Source organism: Vulpes vulpes, chromosome 8, assembly GCF_048418805.1.
Source record: "Vulpes vulpes isolate BD-2025 chromosome 8, VulVul3, whole genome shotgun sequence".
Taxonomy (NCBI): Eukaryota; Metazoa; Chordata; class Mammalia; order Carnivora; family Canidae; genus Vulpes; species Vulpes vulpes.
In genome coordinates, this window is record NC_132787.1 from 42,621,852 (window position 1) to 42,643,937 (window position 22,086).

At 36.5% G+C, this 22,086-nt stretch overlaps 1 protein-coding gene across 16 annotated transcripts in view; it reads left to right on the forward strand.

The window, feature by feature from the left end:
• ERC1 (ELKS/RAB6-interacting/CAST family member 1) overlaps positions 1–22,086 on the forward strand; it is a 537,425-nt gene that overhangs the window by 179,916 nt on the left and 335,423 nt on the right. For 5 of the 16 annotated variants that reach the window (XR_012003007.1, XR_012003005.1, XM_072766325.1 and 2 more), the window contains one exon: positions 12,076–12,087. The exons of the other annotated variants lie outside the window; for them this stretch is intronic. Coding sequence is in view for 3 of the 5 variants with exons in the window: in XM_072766325.1 (XP_072622426.1) it covers positions 12,076–12,087 (12 nt within the window). In the remaining 2 variants the exon portion in view is untranslated. The remainder of the gene's footprint in view (positions 1–12,075; positions 12,088–22,086) is intronic. 16 annotated transcript variants of the gene reach the window in all.

Sequence of the window (22,086 nt, forward strand, 5' to 3'; positions counted from 1 at the left end):
TTGAAAAGCACTCTACAGTTTTAGCCTCTGGCCAGTAGCATTGTAATTTTGTTTTAGGATTTGGCACAAAGTTTCTTGGCTACCAAAAAGGAGAAAGTTTAAAACTCCATTTTGCTATCTGCTTTGTAATTTGTTGACCAGCTATACTATTTAAGATATGAATAATAGTTAATGACAGTTAAGATTATATTGTGCCTTTTGTTCCCATATGTACTACTGAGGTGCATGTGTGTGGCTGCTGTGTTTTTTACTAACCATTTGCTTCTTGTGTTGCCATTCCACTATTTTCTGTGTGTGGGTGTCTGTCTCCCCATAATTTATCATTTGAATTTTGTCACCTTTATTTTGATTTGTCTTACCATGGTCCTAATCCATTGGGGTTTTGGTCTCTGTGTGTTTCTGTGTGTGTCCCCTCTTGGCCATGCTGTTTCTCAGAAAGCCAGTATCCCGCAATCTGTACCTTCCACGCCAGGTTTCTGTCCCTGCACCGTCAGGGGGGTTTGTTTGGGACTTCCTGGGAAAGTGAGTGTTATGTAAGGCTACAGTTCTGTACTAGACTGAATTGCTACTGCTGCTCTTGCTACTGCTGAGGCTTGCGGGGAATTTTGCTTGATCAGAATTAAAGAACAGCCGGTATGTGTCAAGTTGAAATGCACCTCTTGGGTACCTTATTGTGTGGAAAAAGTGTGTGTTCTCTCTGGTAAGATTCTGATATTGTTGATTATGATTGTCTTCATCTTTGTTTCTAGACCATCTTGTATGTGGCTCTAATGCTGAAATGCCCTTTAGGTAGTAGCCCCTTAACTAGTATGATGGTAGTGCCACCCCATTACTCAGGATACAGAATTCATCTTTAAAGGGTGTTCAGCAACCTTCCAAATGAAAAAAAAAAAAAAGAAAGAAAGAGAAAAAAGTGGACTGTTATGATCATTGTACTAGAAAAAATTCGTAGTAGTCTTTGTGTATGTCCTAGTGCTTCTTATATAAGGATCTCCAACGTTAAAAGGTTTAAAGAATTCATAAAGAATTTGCAGACCTATTCTTTGTGATCTAGATACAAATGATTAGTCCTTTGCATTGCTCTTGTAGAACAATAGGAGCTCCTGTTAGATGATTTAGTGTTGTACCATTGTTTATCACTGACTTATTGCAGATTTTAAAAGGATTATGTAAGCCCATCCGTATGTCTGCACATTTAAATTTTTTCCCAATTGCATGTAAGAAGTACTACTTCTGGATTCATATTTTATACTGAAGTGTATGTAATTTGGGAGTGCAACCAAAGAGGCAGAAGAAGTGGGAGATATATATGTATGTATATGTATCTGTATCTCTTCAGAAATTTATTACAAGGAGTTGTTTTGCATGATTGTGGGGGACTGACAAAAGAAGTCTGAAATCAGGATGTCTAGCTGACAGGAAGAGAAGATCACCAGGGTAGAAATTTCATGGGTACAGGCAAAAATTCTGCCAAGTCCACAGGCAGAGTTTTTTTTTCCCTCCTGGGGAAACCTCAGCCTGCTTTTAGAGGCGTTCCAGAGGATTCAGTTATGCCCACTCTGATTATCTGGGATAATCTCTCCTTTACTTAAATGGATTAGAGGATTTAATTATATCTACAAAATACCTTCATAGCAACATCTAAATTAGAGTTTGGTTACGTAACTGAGCACTTTAGCCCAGCCAAGCTGACATTTTAAAAAGTTATTACGTGGTGATTTTTGGAGTCTTCATAGATCAATTTAAGGAAGAACAAAAACAAAAACAAAAAAACCCTAGAGCTTTACCTATCCTTCTATAAGTAGATCAATTTAGATTAGCTCAGAAACATTGTAGTTAAGAATTTCGCTTCTAAAATGATCATAGTAGAGTTTCTAAGAGGCTTATCTTTGGCATAATGTTTAAAATATTGAGAGAAGAGTAATGTAAGCTAAAAGAATTCTGATTTAATATCTTTTCAGACTTCAATAGTTATGTAAAAATTTTTTTAATTAAACAAATTGGTTTTTTTTGAGATATAATTGGCATATGACATTATATTAATTTCAGGTATGCAACATAATGATTCAGTATTTGTGTAGGTTGCAAAATGATCAACATTATACTGTAGTTAATATCTGTTACCATACACAGTTACAGAAATATTTTTTCACCTGATAAGAACTTTAAAGATCTATTCTCTTAGTAACTTTCAGATATATCTTACAGTATTGTTAATTAGAATCACTATGCTCAGCATTACATCCCAGGAAATGTATACCTTTTGACAGCTTTCACCCATTCCACACCCCCTCAACCCATGCTTCTGGCAACCGCTTGTCTGTTTTCTGTATCTATGAATTCATTTTGGGTTATTTTGTATATATATTTTAATTGAAGTAGAGTTGACATACAATAATATATTAGTTTCAGGTAGACAACATAATGGTTTGACATTTATATACATTATGAAATGCTCACCACAATAAGTGTGGTGACCATCTGTCGTACAAAGTTATAACATTGCTGACTATATTCTCTATATGTTTCATCCCCATGACCTAATTCATTTATGCTGGACGTTTGTACCCTTTTCTACCCTTTCACCTATTTCACCTATTCCTCCTTTCCCCTCCTTTCTGACAACCACCAGTTTGTTCTCTGTATTTATGAGTCTATTTCTGTTTTCGTTTATTTTGTTTTTGGTATTTGTTATGGTTTTTATTCTGGCATTTGTCTTTTTTTGTTTGTTTGACTTACCTCATTTAGCATCTAGGTCCATCCAGTTGTCCCAAATGGCAACAATTTCATTCTTTTTTTAAAATTTTTTATGAATGAGTGATATTCCATTATAAATGTATACCGCATCTTCTTTATCCATCAGTGGGCACTTAGCTAGCTTCCATATCTTGGCTATTATATATAATGCTGCAGTAAACACGGGATGCATATATCTTTCTGAATTTGTGTCTTCGCTTTCTTTGGGTGAACCTTGATTACCGGGTCTTACAGAATTTCTATTTTTAATTTTTTGAGGAACCTCCATACTGTTTTCTTTAGTGGCTGCACCAGTTTACATTCCCACCAGCAGTGCCCCCAGGGTTCTCTTTTCTCCACATCTTTACCAATACTTGTTATTTCTTGCCTTTTTTGATATTGGACATTCTGACTGATGTGAGGTAATATCTCAACTGTGGTTTTGATTTGCTTTTCCTTGATAATTCATTGTTTTGAGCATCGTTTGTCAATTGGCCATCTTTATGTCTTCTTTGGAAATCTGTTCTATCCTCTGCCTATTTTTTAGTTGTTTGTTGTTCAGTTGTATGAATTCTTTATATGTTTTGGATATTAACCCTTATCAGATATATCTTTTGCATATATCTTCTCCTATTCAGTAAGTTGCCTTTTCATTTTGTTGATGGTTTTCTTTGCTATGTAAAAGCTCTTTGATTTGGTGTAGACTCAATAGTTTGTTTTTTTTTTTTCACTTTTGTTAACTTTGAGGAGTCCGAGCCAGAAAATATTGCTAAAACTGATGTCTGAGTATTTATTGCTTATGGTTTCTTCTAGGAGTTTTGTGAGTTTTTAAAAACATATAATGATAGAAAGTAGTCTGGTTTTATTCTTCTGTATGTAGCTGTTTAGTGTTCCCAACACCACTTCCTGAAGAGACTGTCTTTTCCTCATTGTATATTCTTGCCTCCTTTGTTGTAGACTGACTGTGTAAGTGTGCATTTATTTCATGGCTCTTTGTCCTGTTTCATTGATCTATGTGTCTGTTTTGTTCCAGTTCCATACTGTTTTGATTACTTTGTAGTATAGTTTAAAATCTGAAATTGTGATACTTCCAGCTTTCTTCTTCTTTCTTGATTACTTTTGCTATTGAGAGTCTTTTGTGTTTTATTAAAAATTTTAGGATTGTTCTAGTTCTGTGCAAAACATATTGGTATTTTGATAAAAATTGCATTGAATGTAGATTGCTTTGGATAGCATGGACATTTTAACAATATTCTTCCAGCCCATGAGCATAATATGTGTTTTCATTTGTTTGTGTCATCTTCAATTTGGGAGTATTCTTTTCTTTTTTTTAAAAAAGATTTTATTTATTTATTCATGAAAGACACAGAGAGACAGAGGCAGAGACACAGGCAGGGGGAGAAGCAGGCTCCATGCAGGAAGCCTGACATGGGACTCAATCCTGGGTCTTTGGGATCCCACCCTGGGCTGGAGGCAGCGCTAAACCACTGAGCCACCAGGGCTGCCCAATTTGGGAGTATTCTTGAACTCATTTTGGAAGTATTCCTGAAACCAGACTTCCTGTTACGTTAAAAAGTACATTTTCTTACAGTTTAAGCTATTTTGAAACAAGATTTTTTATAATTTGCCACCCAAAGCATTCAAACCGTTATAGTAATTACAAACTTATTTCTCTCTTTTTTGTTTTCTTTTATAAGTGTTTCTATAGTAGAAGCAACCATTTTGAAAAGATTTAAAGTTTTCGGAAGTTAAACAAGATTTGAAGGAGCTAGAACAGAAGTAGCTTAGAGGCCTTGACCAAGGTTGGGCTATCTTTGTCTACCTAATACTTTATGAATAAAACAGTTAACTTCCTCACTTTTAATTATTGCCTGAAATCATGAGTGATTCCCTTGTTATGCCAATTTTGATTCTTTTAAATAAGGCAGTGATTTGAGGATACTAGTCAAAGTGGTTGCAAATAATTCTATGCTGATGTTCAGACGTCCACACAGAGGCCAGTGCTCCTTTACCTTTGTTTTAGTCCTCTCTCTGTCTCTTCTCACTTTATCTCCACCCAAATGCCTGGAACAGATCTCATCCCTTCACTTTTCTTTCTTTCTTTCTTTCTTTCTTTCTTTCTTTCTTTCTTTCTTTCTTTCTTTCTTTCTTTCTTTTCTTTCTTTCCTTTCTTTCTTTCTTTCTTTCTTTCTCTCTTTCTCTCTTTCTTTCTTTCTCTCTCTCTCTTTCTCTTTCTCTCTCTTTCTCTCTCTCTCTCTCTCTCTCTCTCTCTCTCCTTCTCTTCTCTCTTCTCTTCTCTTCTCTTCTCTTCTCTTCTCTTCTCTTAGATTTATTTATTCATGAGAGACAGAGAGAGAAAGGCAGCGACATAGGCAGAGGGAGAAGTAGGCTCCATACAGGAAGCCTGATGCAGGACTGGATCCTGGGACTCCAGGATCATGCTCTGAGCCAAAGGCGGAAGCTGAACCGCTGAGCCACTGAGGCGTCCCATCCCTTCACTTTTTGAAATTGTATTTATTCCTTATACAGGAGATTTTTGCTCTCAGGCAACTATTTTAAAGAAGCATATATTAAAAAAGCATACGTTTTAAAAACAAAGTTTCTTTTTTTTTTTTTTTTTTTTAATTTATGATAGTCACAGAGAGAGAGAGAGAGAGGCAGAGACACAGGCGGAAGGAGAAGCAGGCCCCATGCACCGGGAGCCTGATGTGGGATTCGATCCCGGGTCTCCAGGATCGCGCCCTGGGCCAAAGGCAGGCGCCAAACCGCTGCGCCACCCAGGGATCCCCTAAAAACAAAGTTTCAGTGTGACAGATGTGGACATTACTCTTACCTCATTTGTATTTTTTTTTTTTTTAAGATTTTATTTATGTATTTGAGAGAGAAAGTGCAGAGAGAGCGCATGGGGAGGGGGAGTGGAGGGTTGGGAAGTTGGTGGGAGGGGCAGAGAAAGAGGGTGAAGCAGGCTCCCTGTTGAGCAGGAAGCCTAATCCCAGGGCATGGCTGGATCCCAGGACCTGGGATCTTAACCTGAGCTGAAGGCAGACTCTTAACTGCTTAACTGACTGAGCCATGAGCATGAGCTCATTTATATTCGACTATCAGTTTTTTTTCTGTCCTTTAGTGGAAACATTAAAAAGCAAAATGGCACATATTTTGGGTGAAGATTTCCTGTAGGAACTCTGCAAACCTTACATGTCTTCCTTTTGATATTTATCAGGTACATCTTATTTTTCTAAGAAAGATGCCCCAGACTTTTAATATAATTTGTTTAGTAGTTGTATTTGTTGATTTTAGTTGCCCCTTCTTGCATCATGACCTTTTCGTTTGTTTTTGAAAAGGGTTCTTATATAGATTTTTAAAATACAGATAAGGAGGCTGAGGCACAGAGATTAGATGGCTGGTCCTGTATCACATAAGTAGGTGGGTGGTAATAGAGTTATGCCTAAGAATTCTAAAATTCCAGAGTCTTTCCCTTCCTCCCCCCTCCAATCCTATGTTCTAGATTTTATTAATGAGCTTATATTCTAGAAGAGGAAGATGAAGACAATTGGATGATTCAGAGGCTGTTCACTTGAAGATCTTGCTGAGGCCAAAGGTTTTTCCCACATTCTAGAATGCTATCTTAGAGGACAGGTACTTTGGAATTGAAATGTGGGTCGCTTTGTTGCCTGGTGCCAGTTTCTCCATGTCTGACTCAGCCTTCCTGTCAGTCTAGACTCAATAAAGAGATATTTCTGGCCCCTGAAGACTAAGACTTCAACAGAAAGCAGCTGTTGTCTTTTCCTTTGTGATGGTGCTAGCAGAGGCATCTTTCCATGGCTTGTGTAATGGATGGAAATTTCAGTGATAAGGTTTCAATTTAAGGTTTGGTTAAGCTCTCCTGAGAAGTACTACTCAAGGTATCCAGTTAATATGTGCCCCTGAATATGAGACTTCTTGAACTTTGTACTCTTCAGTATGGTCTTTTAATTTCTAAGACCAATATTCAGTCATGATGTCTTGCGAGGTTGTTAGTTGGAGCATTAGTAGGTAGTTCTGGACTGTAGACTTTTAATTTCAGGTCTGTGAACTCAGGTGTACATAGAGACAAGGGGAAGCCAGGATGCTGCTGCTACTATGGTAAGGAAGCAAGAGAAGCCAAGACACGCTTTATTTATTCATTCACACTCACGTATATTACTAGGCCAGTCCTGTAAGTACTTCTAATAGAGGACACTTAGTTTTTCCACTTTTTGATGGTTAATTTTATTTTCCCTGCTAACCATCTTTTTTAGACTTCATCTTGAACTGTGAGTTCTAGGCGTTTGCATCATGCCTAAACTTAAATTTTGTGGGCCAGCAAAAATACCTAAACTGCATCTATAATATTATTTCCAAGGGAATTACATTCTTTTTTTAAAAAAAAGATTTTATTTATTTATTCATGATAGACACAGAGAGACAGAGACACAGGCAGAGGGAGAAACAGGCTCCATGCAGGGAGCCCGATGTGGGGCCCGATCCCGGGTCTCCAGGATCATGCCCTGGGCGGAAGACAGGCGCTTAAACCGCTGAGCCACCCAGGCTGCCCGGGAATTACATTCTGATTTATAAACAACTGGCTTTATTTAAAGTGGACTGTATCCAGTAAGATTTGGAGCCATTTTCGTTGATTTTGCCACCTTCCCCCACCCTGATTTTTTTTTTTTTTTTTTTTTTTTTTTTAAGCAGGAGTGTTCTCACTTTGCTCAGAATTTAGGCTCAAGGTAATTAACCCCTGAATTAGCTGTCTGAGCCGATAAAGTAGTAACTTAATCTCATTTGGTAAGTGAGATAAGTCTGTACTTCTGTAGATCAAGATCAACGTACTGAACTGAGCTTGAACACAAAGATTGGGGTCATTTTCCTATCCTGCCATGAGTGAGATATAATCTAGGTGTTATTTGCATGTGTGTCTGTATAAGAGAAAGCACTTTTCTGGTGGTACTTGGAGAAATTAGGGAAGATAGTTGGTAGGCTTAAATCCCGTGGCTCAAGGATTTGGCCTTTTGAATTTTTGATTTGCTTTTAAAGATTACTAGTGTCTGAAATTTTATGTAATGAAAATGGAGTTGTCTTTATTTTTCATAAATCCTCTAAAATGTGTTGGGAAATGTGAACTAGTTTACAGGATGATATTTTCAATTTTTGGTTTGGTAGTCTTTGTAGAATTACATCTTTTTGTAAAAAAAAATGGACCTCAAAATTAGAAGATGAGTCCTTTTTTATCTGCTTTTTCTTATTTTTTTCTCTTTTATTAAAATTTTGTTTTTCTACTTTCATTTGTGGGAATTTGACTCTGTTTAACTGTTATATTTTTGGAAAAGAAAGCCAGCTTTCCTGACCTCCTGAGGTAGTAATTTCTGTTTCCTTTATATGTGCTATTTTTTAATGGTGTTTACCATGTTCTGTCCTATGACTCTACATTATTGAGGGCCTAATAACTACATAAAATGTTAATACAAGGAGAATGCCTTTCTTGTTTCACTATCTAATCATCCCATATTTCTTCCTTTTTATCTTTCCATCACCTATGTATTCAGACCTTCCACCAATCAAACATATGGAGATTTTAGTCCCTTATACATTTGTTAGTTATATATATATTTTAGATATTATTATTTTTTAGATATTATTTTTATATTCATTTCTTCTATATGTTTGTAATGTGTTTATACATGCACCTATCCTTTTCCCTCTGTAACAAAGTGTAAGTAAATTCATATCTATAAAATATTTTTATATAATTTAATATGATCCAGTGGGATTATTTTTTGATCTGTAGATTAGATAGAAATATAGATAGTCTCCTCCCTCTTTTATCACAATGAAATACCAATTATAACTTTTATTTTTATGTTTTAACATCTCTAAATCTGGGATACATGTATAAATAATGGCATAACATAATTTAATTAGTATATATACTTTTTTCTTTCTTAGTGATACATAAAGTAATGGTAATATTCTGTCCTTGGCTAATTGATATTGAAGATGCACGTAAAGAGAGTAGATAAAACTGTTACAGAGAATGTGGGAGGAGAAGAAATATTTCCAAATTAACTTTATTTTCTAATGTATCCTATTTTAAATGTGTGTATAACCAAATGAATAAATATACTATTATAATTAGATATTTGACTGTTTTACCCACCTCCTTGTTTATTTATGTCAGTTGACCTAAAAATTATTTTTGAACCTTTCATTGTGAACATGGGCTTTATGTTTGTGATTGCTTCATATTGGTATCACTGTATATTTAGCCATCTATACAGTATAACCTAAAAATGCAAACCTACATACTTAGTCTTTATATTTATAATTTCTTTGTACAGAAATGCCAAAATGATACTCAGTTTAAGATCTGCAGAGATCTTCTGTCTAAAAATTAATGTTAAGCTGTATATAGCTGTGGTATAAACTAGTAAACAATTCATAAGGAAAATGGTTCCTTAGAGAAGAATTTCCTTACTTTTAGATTCATGGTTATGTATTTTTGACTCATGAAGTTCAGTGTCAGAGATTGTGGTCTTCCTATAGTTTGAGGAGAAGAGATGTGACCACTGCTGTGGAAGTTGTGTGTTCTTGACTGAGTAAGAATGATAGTGTTTAAAAAAAAAGAGAGAGAAAGGATACTAAGACTATGAATAACTGAAGATGACTGGTTCTTTATCTGATCCTGCTTGCTTCAGCTTGCTTTCTCAGGAAGCTGCTTGTTTCTTTCTTTTCCTCCTTGATGAATTTCACTGATTTCATGTTAAAGAAGAATAAATTACACAGCTTTGCATAGTCAATTATATTAGGTCATCTTGCCAAAATTTCTTGTGGCACAGCACCTTGTAATTTGATAGTACAGTCTTTATAGGAATTTTTGTTTAGTGATCACCTTAAATTTTTACTTGAAAGTGCAAACATTAGAATTTTATAGGATTATTCTATATGTAGATTTTTTCTTCCACATTAATTTCTCAAGAGCTATAGTTTGATGCCAAAGTGAAATATGACCCAGAACAATAAAATAGATAAAAAGTTGCTCACTGTTGATAGCAGTAAGCTTAATTTTTTTCCCTTAAGATTTTTTTTAATTAATTAATTTATTTATTTATTTATGATAGTCACAGAGAGAGAGAGAGAGAGAGAGAGAGAGGGAGAGAGAGGCAGAGACATAGGCAGAGGGAGAAGCAGGCTCCATGCACCGGGAGCCCGACGTGGGATTCGATCCTGGGTCTCCAGGATCGCGCCCTGGGCCAAAGGCAGGCGCTAAACCGCTGCGCCACCCAGGGATCCCTCCCTTAAGATTTACCCAAGTCTTAATTATTTTATTTTAAAAATATTTTATTTATTCATTCATGAGAGACACAGAGAGATAGCGGCAGAGACACAGGCAGAGGGAAAAGCAGGCTCCCTGTGGGGAGCTTGATGTGGAACTTGATCCCAGAATCCCAGAATCATGACCTGAGTCAAAGGCAGATGCTCAACCCCTGAGCCACCCAGGTGCCCCATCCAAGTCTTATTTAAAGTCTTGCAACTGGGATCCCTGGGTGGCGCAGCGGTTTGGCGCCTGCCTTTGGCCCAGGGCGTGATCCTGGAGACCCGGGATCGAATCCCACGTCGGGCTCCCGGTGCATGGAGCCTGCTTCTCCCTCTGCCTGTGTCTCTGCCTCTCTCTCTATCTCTCTGTGACTATCATAAATAAATAAAAATTTAAAAAAAAATAAAGTCTTGCAACTATCGGAAATTTCAGTTAGTGTCATTGTTGATCTAAAATTATTCTAATTTATTGTGTCATAACTAACAAAGATAGAAAAGATAATTGGGAACAGTCATTTAGAGATTGGCCGGTTTTGCCTTTGAATGTTATCTGCATTCTCTACTGTTTTATATATGCCAAAGATGCATGGATTTATTTTATACATTCCCCCTTAAGAATCTGTAAGCATGGGATCCCTGGGTGGCTCAGTGGTTTAGTGCCTGCCTTTGACCCAGGGTGTGATCCTGGAGTCCTGGGATCGAGTCCCACATCAGGCTCCCTGCATGGAGCCTGCTTCTCCTCTGCCTGTGTCTCTGCCCCACCCCCCCTCTGTGTGACTATCATAAAAAAAAAAAAAAAAGCTGTAAGCATCATAGAACATGTAAAATATGCCCAGGGAGATGTCAAAGACCCCCATTTTTATCCTGGATCTGCCACTTACTCAGTGTGTGATTGAGGGGAGTCATTTTTAATCTGTTTTTCATTTCTCTTTATTTTATATAGTGGAAGTAATAAATCTTGTCATCCTTATCTTTTGTTATTTTCACAATGGTTTAAAAATCCTGGTTTTAAATACTGAAACATAAGAAAATATTAAAGTACAAATTGAAATGGTGCTTGCATCCAAGAAATAAACCTTTTGTTTTAGATTCTTGAAGTAAAATTTAGATCCTGAACACAATCTGGATGGCACTGGCCATTAGAAGTCTTAAGTATTTGAAGAATAATACTAACTTCAGTGAAATTGATTAATGTTTTAAAAGGGAAAACTGCTTGTTACTATAAAAAGCAATAATGAACCACTGGGGCTTCATGCTATGTAGGAATATTGAGCATGGCAACTTTGCATCTCTAACTGCTGAGCAGTATTGGAAATGGAGTGTTGTTTATAGAGCTGTATGTTCTTGTTCATTATTGCTTTTAGATTGCACCATTTGAGAGAGTTTGGTAGATTTGGAATGAGAAAAAAATTAGGTTTTAATTAGGAAAAAATTATTATTGTTTTCACATTTGGGACCATTATTTCAAGTTCTTCCTCATCAATTAGAATTCTGTCTGTATTCTACAGAATGATTAAAGCTCTAAATGTTTTTCTGCTTTTGTTATGGATAACTTGGATTCAAGAAATGGAGTGGGGTGGGTTAAAGGAGTAGTTATAAGGTGGATATGTATAAAATTAAGATGATTTAAATTGTGAAGTCACAGTTAGCTACTTAAATGAAAAAGGGGAAGTGCTGACCTTCTCTTCTTTTCCTTTGTGTTTAATAAATTGTCTTTTTTCCCCTCCTTTAAGAAATGGTGAATTCTAGACAAAAAATTTTCTTTCAAACTTACGTTAAGGTACGATGGTGTAATCTAATGTGAAAATACACTTTTTGAGAGTTGAAAATCTGATATTACTAATTTTTAGTGCCTGTGCAGAATCTGTTACACCTTTCCCTTCTCTAATCCTGTGCTTTTATGTTTTGTTTGTGTCTATAAATAACATTATTTCCTGAATATTGTCCTTATTAATTCTTTCTAACTTTCTCTTTCACATTTTCTCCCTGGATTTGCTGTGTCTTCAGTCTCACCTCAAGGTCAGTATGCTTGTACTTTAACAAAGATAAGAGCATAGTATACTAACATTATCTTGAACTCTAATGAGGAACTGAAATGATAGCACTTACTCCAGGAAAGATATGTCTAGAAATCTAGTTATGAGTGCATAAAATGTCAGAAGTTTTAGGTTTACCGAAGAGTGGATTCAAAGTTCTGTGCTTCAAAAGATAAAGTAGTCAGAAAGCAAGAATCAGACTGAGCAGGTTTTGACTCAGAGCGAAACGAAGATGAAAGGAGGAGTCACCAGGGGAATGAGAAGAAAAATTGCTTTAATTTAATTAAAATTTCATCAGAGACAAAATGCAGAGTGAATGTTGGAGGGAAAGTTGCCATAGTCTGTGGATTTTAGAAGAATCTTGAAATTATTTTACTATACATAAACCAATGCACCCTTGAAATTTTGGTTTTGTTTTGTGATTCTGCTGAATGGTAGAACAAATGATAATGAAGCAGCCAGCGCTACTTTGATTTATAAGTGCCAGAGGCACTATAATAGAACCTTTACATATTTTATTTCAAATGATCTTCCCAGCAAATATGTAGAGATTTATTATTTCCACTCTTGAGGTCAATACCACAGTTTCCAAGCCCATTAAGTTATTTGTCCATCTTTATTAGGAAGAAAAGCTAACAGCACAATTGAAAACATGAATTTTTTTTGAGGGGGGCGCAGAGGGAGAGAGTGAGAATCCCAGGCAGGTTCCTTGCCCAGTGTGGAGCCGGATGTGGTTCTTGATCTCATAACTGTGAGATCATGACAAGCTGAAAAAATAAGAGTCAGACACTTAACTGAGCTACCCAAGCACCCCTGAAACATGAATTTTAGAAGTTATTTCTTTTGCATGTGAGCATGGAAATGTAAATCAAGGCATGAGAATTTCTGATATGGTTCCAAAAATGATATGACTGTATGTGCTTAACCTAGCAGCTGTTTTCTAATAGTAATGGTATCATATATATTACTGTTTATAAAAGCCTCCTTCCTGTCTTGGAGTCTCACAGATAGCATATGGGTTACACAGGACAGATTATCATTCTGATGAGGAACTAAGAGTAGGGAACATGATTTCCCTGGGGTCAACCGACTAGTAAGTGGTGGAACTTAGATCTGAAGCCAGATCTTCTCATTTCAACCTCAGGACTTTATGTATTTTATGTACTGTACTGTCAGAATTAGAGTATGAGCCATAGAGCTCCAGATGGCTTAAATTTTCTTAGGTAGATTTTTCATCTGTAGAATTGGGATAATTACCTAATCTAAAGGGTTGATGTAAACATTGAATGAGTTCGTATAAATAGCACTTAGAACAGTATCTGATACAGGGTAAACAGTTGATATATAGAGCTCCTTTTTGCATTTTTCATTGAGTCCTATTTGATCCAGCATATGATAGCATGAGGTGATATATTTCAGATTCTTTAAAACACTATACTGTTCTTATTGGTTCTTACCACTATTAATAGAAAATGCAAAGTAGAATCGTAGTGCAAAGTTGTGTATGTGTAGAAAATGAGAAAAGGAAACATTTCTTCTGTAATGGTATTTTAAGACTTGACTTACCTTTTCAGTTGCTATATTTCTATATAGGTAGAAAGATAAGATGTTGAAGCATTTTAGGAAAAAAGATTCCCTTTCCCATTTCTACTCCCTGGTATTTCTTCTCAGTGTTTATTTTTTTTATTTTTATTTTTTTTTTTTAAATTTTATTTATTTATGATAGTCACAGAGAGAGAGAGAGAGAGAGAGAGGCAGAGACACAGGCAGAGGGAGAAGCAGGCTCCATGCACCGGGAGCCCGACGTGGGATTCGATCCCGGGTCTCCAGGATCGCGCCCTGGGCCAAAGGCAGGCGCCAAACCGCTGCGCCACCCAGGGATCCCAATCTTCTCAGTGTTTAAATTGATAACCTAAGTGATATTTTTGAAAAAGTCCCCTTACTTTTGATTCATTTAAGAGAAAAGCAATTTGTGTGAGTTGTAAATACAGTAAGAAACACAGTAAGCTCTTCTTTCATACTTATTTATACTAATCTAGTTTATAAAGAGGCTTCTCCAGTCAGATTTACACTGTCCTCCTCCTTCTCTCTTAGCAGATGACCTCCCCCGTCTTCCCTCCCTTTGCCTGGTAAATAGAGTTTTAGGGTATCCACAGTCCTGGGTTTTAATTTCACTCATGTTAATCTTCCTTTTATTTCAGTGGATCTCATGCCCCAGCTCTTTTCCAAGGCTAAATTTTCCTATTCTCTTTTATTCTTACCCTATTCTCAGTTTTTAGACCCTTGCTCTATAAATGAACTTCTCCTTACTTATATTCTTTTCCTTTCCACAGATTCTTCCAAATATAAAACATATACTAGTTTCCCCATCCTTAAAAAGAAATGGAAATAATCTAAGTATCTTTTCCTTGGCCTCAATTCAGTACAGTACCTTACTTTTTTTTTTTTTTTTTATTTATGATAGTCACAGAGAGAGAGAGAGAGGCAGGCAGAGACATAGGCAGAGGGAGAAGCAGGCTCCATGCACCGGGAGCCCGATGTGGGATTCGATCCCGGGTCTCCAGGATCGCGCCCTGGGCCAAAGGCAAGCGCCAAACCACTGCGCCACCCAGGGATCCCTAGTACCTTACTTTTATCTTTCTTTTTCTGCAGGCTTGCACAGTTTTTGAAATAATCTTTTATGCTCCCTGCCACCACTTCCACGTTTATCTTTGTTTTCCTTTTTTATTTTTTTTTAAAGATTTTATTTATTTTCTCATGAGAGACACACACACACACAGAGAGAGAGAGAGAGAGAGAGAGAGAAGCAGAGACACAGGCAGTGGGAGAAGCAGGCTCCATGCAGGGAGCCTGACATGGGACTCGATCCCAGATCTCCAGGATCATGCCCTGGGCTGAAGGCAGGCGCTGAACCGCTGAGCCACCCGGGCTGCCCTATCTTTGTTTTCCAAATGTAATCTGGATTCTTCTCTCACTGCTTCAGTGATATACTGGTTGCCAAACTGAGTGACTTTGTCTTGGGCCTACTGACCTTTTTGGGGTTTTAAATATTATAATCTCTTTTCCTTTAGAAACTCTTCTTTGTAGTTTATGTGACATTGTTTTCTGCTAGCTCTCTTAACACCTCATTGACATTTTTCAGTCTGTTTTTCTTTTCTCCTTCTTTTTTTAAAGATTTTACCTATTCATTAGAGAGAGTGTGTGTGTGTGCACAAGCAGAGGGAGGGGTAGAGGGAGAAAGACAAGTAGATGCCCCATTGAGCACAGAGCCTGATGCAGGGCTCAATCTCAGGACCCCAAGATCATGACCAAACTGAAGTCAGACACTTAAACAACTGAGTCACCCAGGCACTGCTCCTTTTCTTCTTTATACATGTTCCTTAACTTTTGGGCTTTCTCATGTTCTTGTAAGAAATTTCATTTTCACTTACATTATTGGTTAACCTGCCTACTACTCCCAGTTTTATTTATTTTGTTTAAGTTTTTATGGAACTTCTATTTCAAACCATATTTATTACAGAACAAATCTTACATTGTTTGCAATAAAAATAGCAAGCCCAAATACTGTATTTAAAAAGTGATTTTCCCATTTTCTATTGTAAATGTTTTTCTCCTTGTGTAATTCCAAGTATGGCATAGTCTGAACACAGTTCAGCTTTAGTAACAAAATACCATTGAAGCCTTGTCTTTGGAGAACTTTCATCTCTGACTTAAGCATCAAGTGGACATATTTTTACAGGGAGGTTTTTTCACTGTGTCTCTTGTATGACAGGTTTTGATCTAAATATCTCTAAACAAAACTCTGCCCTGGAATAATTTGTCTGTGGAAGCCATTATTGTATACATAATTTTCTGAGTTATAAGTTATGTTAATTATAATATTGTTAGCTGGTTCATTTTAGTAGTTTTTACTCTAGCAATAAATGCCATTGAAGTATACTTATTTCTAAATAAGTTTATTTTCCAAGGAATACAAAATAAAACAGTGGCAATGATTTTTTTAAAGATGTTATTTATTTACTTGAGAGAAAAAAAGCATAAGCAGGGGGAGGGGCAGAAGCATGCTCCCCACTGACCAGGGAGCCCCATGAGGGACTCGATCCCAGGACTCAGGGATCAATCACAACCTGAACCAAAGGCAGAGGCTTAACCCACCGAGCCACCCAGGTGCCCCAGGAGCAATGATCTTTATTTATTTTTTCAGTAGCAAAGATAGTTTTGGTTGTAGTGTGTAATAAAGCCTTTTTTGTTCCTGGTTGAAATTATTTTTTGCAGTATTTTTTCTATACAGAAGCATTTCACCATTTTAGTTATTGTTTTATCAAGTCCAATGGAGCAGATCATCAAGAGAGTATTGATAGTTTAAGATTAGATTAGATATTTGGATAACTTCATTATGGGACCTTGGGCAAGATACTTAACTCTTAAATGTATGTTTTAACCACCTGTTTTGAGTTAGTAGTGACACTTAACCTTAACCGTAGTATTTGTTTTTTAGTGTCCTCCACTAAGCATTTCTGATTTGAATAGATTTATTTGCTTTCTCTCTTCCTCTCTCTCTGGTTCTCTCCTGTTTCCCTCTGTCCCTGTTTCCATTTAATACAGAGCAGAGAGATTTTTAGAGAGATGACTGAAGATTCACGATCTCTATCCTTAAACATATATACATGTCTTTCGTTACTATTCAATGACATTATCTCCAGAGAAGGAATGCAAAGAAATGATTCCATGAATAGATGAAAATATATGATTTGATTCAGAATCATTGTTACTTTTTATTTCACAGCAACTTTGGCTAAAGGCAAGACATTCAATAAGTGAAGCCTATAAATATCTCTTTTACTCACTTTCAGGTATACACAAATTGGGCTCAATATTATTATTACTCCATTTTATTTAGCAGTGCCTATTGCAGGCTGATCTTCAAATGTTTGAAGTCTGTGGGATACTTTCTATCAACTGCATTTAGACCAGAGTGCCTATATTATTACATAATAAAAGCTACATACTTGATGTGTTGCTCAGATTTATTCCTGTTGTTATAGTTACTTGTTACTTTCATCTAATTTGATAAAAGAGTTCTACATTAATTCCTAAAATCTGACTTTGTCAACCAGCCATTTCTCTGATTGCACATCTTAGAGGTTTTTTTCATTATTGTCTGACTAGGCACTAAAATCTCATAAGGTATCATTTACAAAGAAGAGATATGTCTGTATTTTGAAGGCTTCATTCCTTTCCTTTTTGTTTTCTAGCTGCAGTGTTCAGGATTTTATAGGCCCAAGAGTATTTTTGACTTTGTTCTGTTTCAGAGAGTTTTATTTGTAGACAAGAGTTTATAATCTAGGAGAATGATCTGTTGTTAATTGCATTTTTTGCACCTATTTGCCATTCTTTTAACTTTTTAAAACATCCTTATTGTTCAAGAGACTTTTCCTCATTTTCTTTCCTTTCAAGCAAGAATATTGCCTAGTGTTTTTGGATTGGGTCACACAAGGGTGGTGGGTTGCCACACCCTCCCATTAACTACTCCTGAAATATAGTGCTACTATTTTGAATGAATCATTGGTAGAAAAAAAAAACGTGTGAGCACATACTTGTACTGATCTACCTAACTGTTCTATTGAGAAGTATTGAGTTTTGTGCTATCATGCATCGAGAAGTGGCAAAGGTATTTTTTCTTGGTAGCAGCTGTAGACAGTTACCTGGCATTCTCTACATGAGCTAAAGATGGTAAATTCAATAGAGAAGGGAGGAAGGCTAAATTTACAGTTAGTTAAAATTTGAATTTTATGTGGTTGCCAGATTTAGCAAATTCACATTTGGGCTATCAGTTAAATTTGTATTTCACATAAACAATGACTATTTTTTTTGTTGTTGTTGTTGTTGTTTAACAATGACTATTTTTTTTTTTAGTATTTGATGTCTTGTAAGTACCAGGACATACTTATACTAAAACATTGTCACATATCTGAAATATAAATTTGAGTGGAGTTTAGTATTTTATCTGAAAAACCTTGTCCCTCCCAATCTCATTCTTTATCTCACTTAAGATCATAACAATTGTAAGAAATGGATGATATTTTCCTGTTTTACAAATGAGAAAATTGAGGTTCAGCATTAGTGGACTTACTCATCAGGGTCGTTGCCACTTTATGGCACAGTCTTCAGTACAAATTCAGTTTCTCATCTTTCATGTTTACCACATACCTTAACTTTCCTCTATTTCTTGTTTTGTATGTCCTTGTGAGGTCTAGATGCAATATGTAGATTGATAGGTTTTTTAAGTTTATGTTTTTTAGCTCCTCTGAGTGTGAAGGTCAGAAGTTGGATTGAATGTGTTATACTTTGGTGAGAATTGCCACCTTTTTGCCAGTTGTAGCCTGCTTGTATCCACCCTAGTAGTGACAAGATTATTTCTGGGTGTTGCCCTGATGATTCACACAATACTTTAAGCCTTGCTGGGGGGGGGGGGGGGGGGGGCTCCACAACAGCTTAACGTTTTAGAAAATATGATTTATTTGGTAAGGCAATTTAGAACCGTGCTTCTCAAATTTTAATGTACAAATTGTATTGGAGTTTGTTAAAATGTAGTTCTGATGTGGGTTTGGATAAGGCCTGGGCTTTTTTACATTTCTAACAGCTCTAACAGTCAAAGCAGCTACGGAGAATGCTTTGACTGGCAAGGCTTTAGAACAGTGGTTATCTATGAAAGAATATTTTTGGAATTTATCTTTATCCTTTTTAAAACATTTTCACCAACATTTAACATTATCCCTGTTGATTTCTCTATATCAGCTCATATTTTGAACTTATAAAAAATCCATTTTCTATTGATTTCAGGATGGCAGTACCACCCATTGCCTCTGTTAAAGACCATCATCTGAAGCGTCATATTGGCATGGGTACAGAGGCAAGTTAAACTTCTTAGGATACTAAAAAGCATTGTTTTCATTGGCCCCTGTTACCTTGTCATTTTATGTACAAAAACATGTTGAGCAGTATAACGGAGTAACAGGGAATTGAGAGTGTAGCAAGGGGAAGGGAGTGAATCACAAAACTTCAGGACAGTTAGCTGCTTGGGTACGGATTACACTTTTGCAGAAACTTTCCAACCTCCAGTTTCTATAACCTATATGACTTCGAGATCTCAGAATTTGAGATTGTAGACTGGGAGATGAAGATGAGGAAATTAGTAATCTTAATGGTCCGTTTTAAGGTGATTTGGTTTATTTGCATACACATTGATACTACGCTCTCTTTAAAAAAAAATTAAGCTGCAGTGTTTATCCATTGTTGATGTTTGGTGATTTGTGTTGGTCTTTGTCAGTGAAGACAATACAAGTCTAGTGGAATGGAAGAACGACCTTTGTCATAGGCAGGAAGAAATGTATCTGCTTTAATTTTCTTTACTTTGTTTTTCTTAAGGTGCGATTATTTTGTTTCTGTTGTGTTTGGGATGCCCCCGCTGGCCACAAAAGACATTTAAGATGCTGTAGCTAGCTATTTGGTCTCTGTATTAAGCATTTCAATGTTAGTTATGAGTTTCTAAATTCAAAAATCACTTAAGCTTGTAAAACTTAACTATTTTCAAAGTGGTAGCAAAAATTGATTCCCTTCATATCTGATTATTTTATTTTTAAAGATTTTATTTCTTTATTTGACAGAGAGAGAGCAAGTGAGCACAGACAGAGAGGGAGTGGCTGAGGCAGAGGGAGAAGGAGAAGCAGACTCCCCAATGAGTGAGGAGCCCTACGTGGGGCTCGATCCCAGTCCCCTGGGATCATGACCTGAGCTGAAGGCAGACATTTAACCAGCTGAGCCACCCAGGTGCCCCTCATATGTGATCTTTGAATTGAGATGTAAAAAGGAGAGTTCTTTGCAGATAATTTTCTAAGAGAACTAGAAGCAAGGAATAATGGGTTTGGAGAAGTGATCATGATAATTTAGTTTGGAAATAATCAGAAAACTTTTATAGAATGTATTGTAAGAGGAAAAGTCTATCAGCTCAGTCTATCATTACCTGATTTAAAAGAGGTTAGTATAAAGCATAGTAGCTTATCTGTTATCATTACTAGTTCAGTTTATCAATGTAACTTCAGGGCAAAGTCAAATTGATTTTTTTTTTTGCATTGCTATAAAAGCTATTTAATTGTCCCTTTGTCCCCCAAATTATGATTCCCCTTCAGTGTGTTTTCTAAATTTTGGAAATCTGATTATATCATTTCTCTATTACGCATTTGGGATAAATACCAGTTCCTTGCTTAGCATAAAATAGTTATTTGTTTTTTGTTAAGTTTAGCTTCCTTTTTCTTTACTCTCCTCCAATTTTAAGCTGTAGTCAAAAAAAAAAAAAAAGTAAGCTGTAGTCATACTGAATATGGTTTTCACCCAACATAACTCATTTCCCTTTTCATCAGGGCTCTATTGGTACAGTTCTCTTTACCTATTACTATATCCTCTGCTTAGTAACCTGGAGTGATCCCTTAAGGAAGTTCCTGTATGACTTTTCAGAAAGTGTTTCCTGATTATCACTATCATGCCTACTTCCAGATAAGGTTAGGTCCCTTTCCTCTATATACTCTTGTAGTACTCAGTATGTATACTGTATTTGCTTGGATGCCTGGGAGGTTTTTGAGAACAGGAATTATTTTTATTCATGGATTTATATCCCTAGTGTTTGACAGCTGATGGTGTTGTTTAACCAAATACTTGTTGATTTAATGAGTAATGAAATGTAAAGAACTTTGCAGGCTATTAAAGCTTAGAGAAACATAGACCATCTTACATTCCACAGCCCATTTCCTCCCAAGCAATGCCTTAGACATATTTTTTTTTAATTAATTGGTAATGTGGGTTCTACCCTTTGGTGAGATTGACCTTTACCTGTGACCTGGTATTTGGTTTAGTTTTTGGCAACCATATGACTTTGAGGTAAATTTTTTAAAAATATTGTTTATGGGCAGCCTGGTGGCTCAGCGGTTTAGCGCCGCCTTCAGCCCAGGGCCTGATCCTGGAGACCCCAGATCGAGTCCCACATCGGGCTCCCTGCATGGAACCTCCTTCTCCCTCTGCCTGTCTCTCTGCCTCTCTCTCTCTCTCTCTGTGTGTCTCTCATGAATAAATAAAATCTTTTAAAAAAATATTGTTTATTTATTTAAGAGAGAGAGCGCGCGCACGTACACATAAGAGCCAGTGAGCAGATGAGTTGGGGGCGGGGAGAGGGAGAAGCAGGCTTCCCACTGAGCAGGGAGCCCGATGCACGGCTCCATCCCAGGACCCTAAGATCGTGACCTGAGCTAAAGGCACATGCTTAACAGACTGAGCCACCCAGGTGCCCTGAGGTAATTTCTTATAAATGTAGAATTATTCCCTGACTCTTTCTGCCTGAAGCCTTTGGCTCCTTTTTTGGGCTGTCTACATAAAGTTAAAAAGTTAAAATGTTTTACATTTATTTAGTTTCTAAGTTTACAGTACACTTTCACATCTACCATCTAATATAAATGAAGAGACAAATCTGTGGTAGAATAAAGTATTATTTTTTCCACTCATCATTTCAAATGGAGGGAACATGTAGTTTTTAAAAGGCAGAACTGCATAGCAATGCTCCCAACCTTAGGGCTGAAGAGATCAATTAAAAAAGATGAAATGAGTCAATATGAGAATGGTAAGATAGATGCTGCTCTTTTGGAAAGAGGAAAAAAAGAATGAAGGATGAATTTCTTCAGAACAAAGGAAGCCATGGAAGATAACAGCTCTATAAAGCAATGACTTTCCACCTTCTCATTGATTTTTGTATGTATCATGTAAGACATATTCAATCAATATTTGGTTTCAGAAATGTTATGAAATAAGCAATTTTCACTTACAATTACTATAGCAGAGAGGGTGAGTATAAGGTAGTTGCGGTCAGACAGACTGGAGTTGAGTACCATTTCCATAATGTGTAAAATTGTGATTTGGGGCTAATTACTAAACTTTA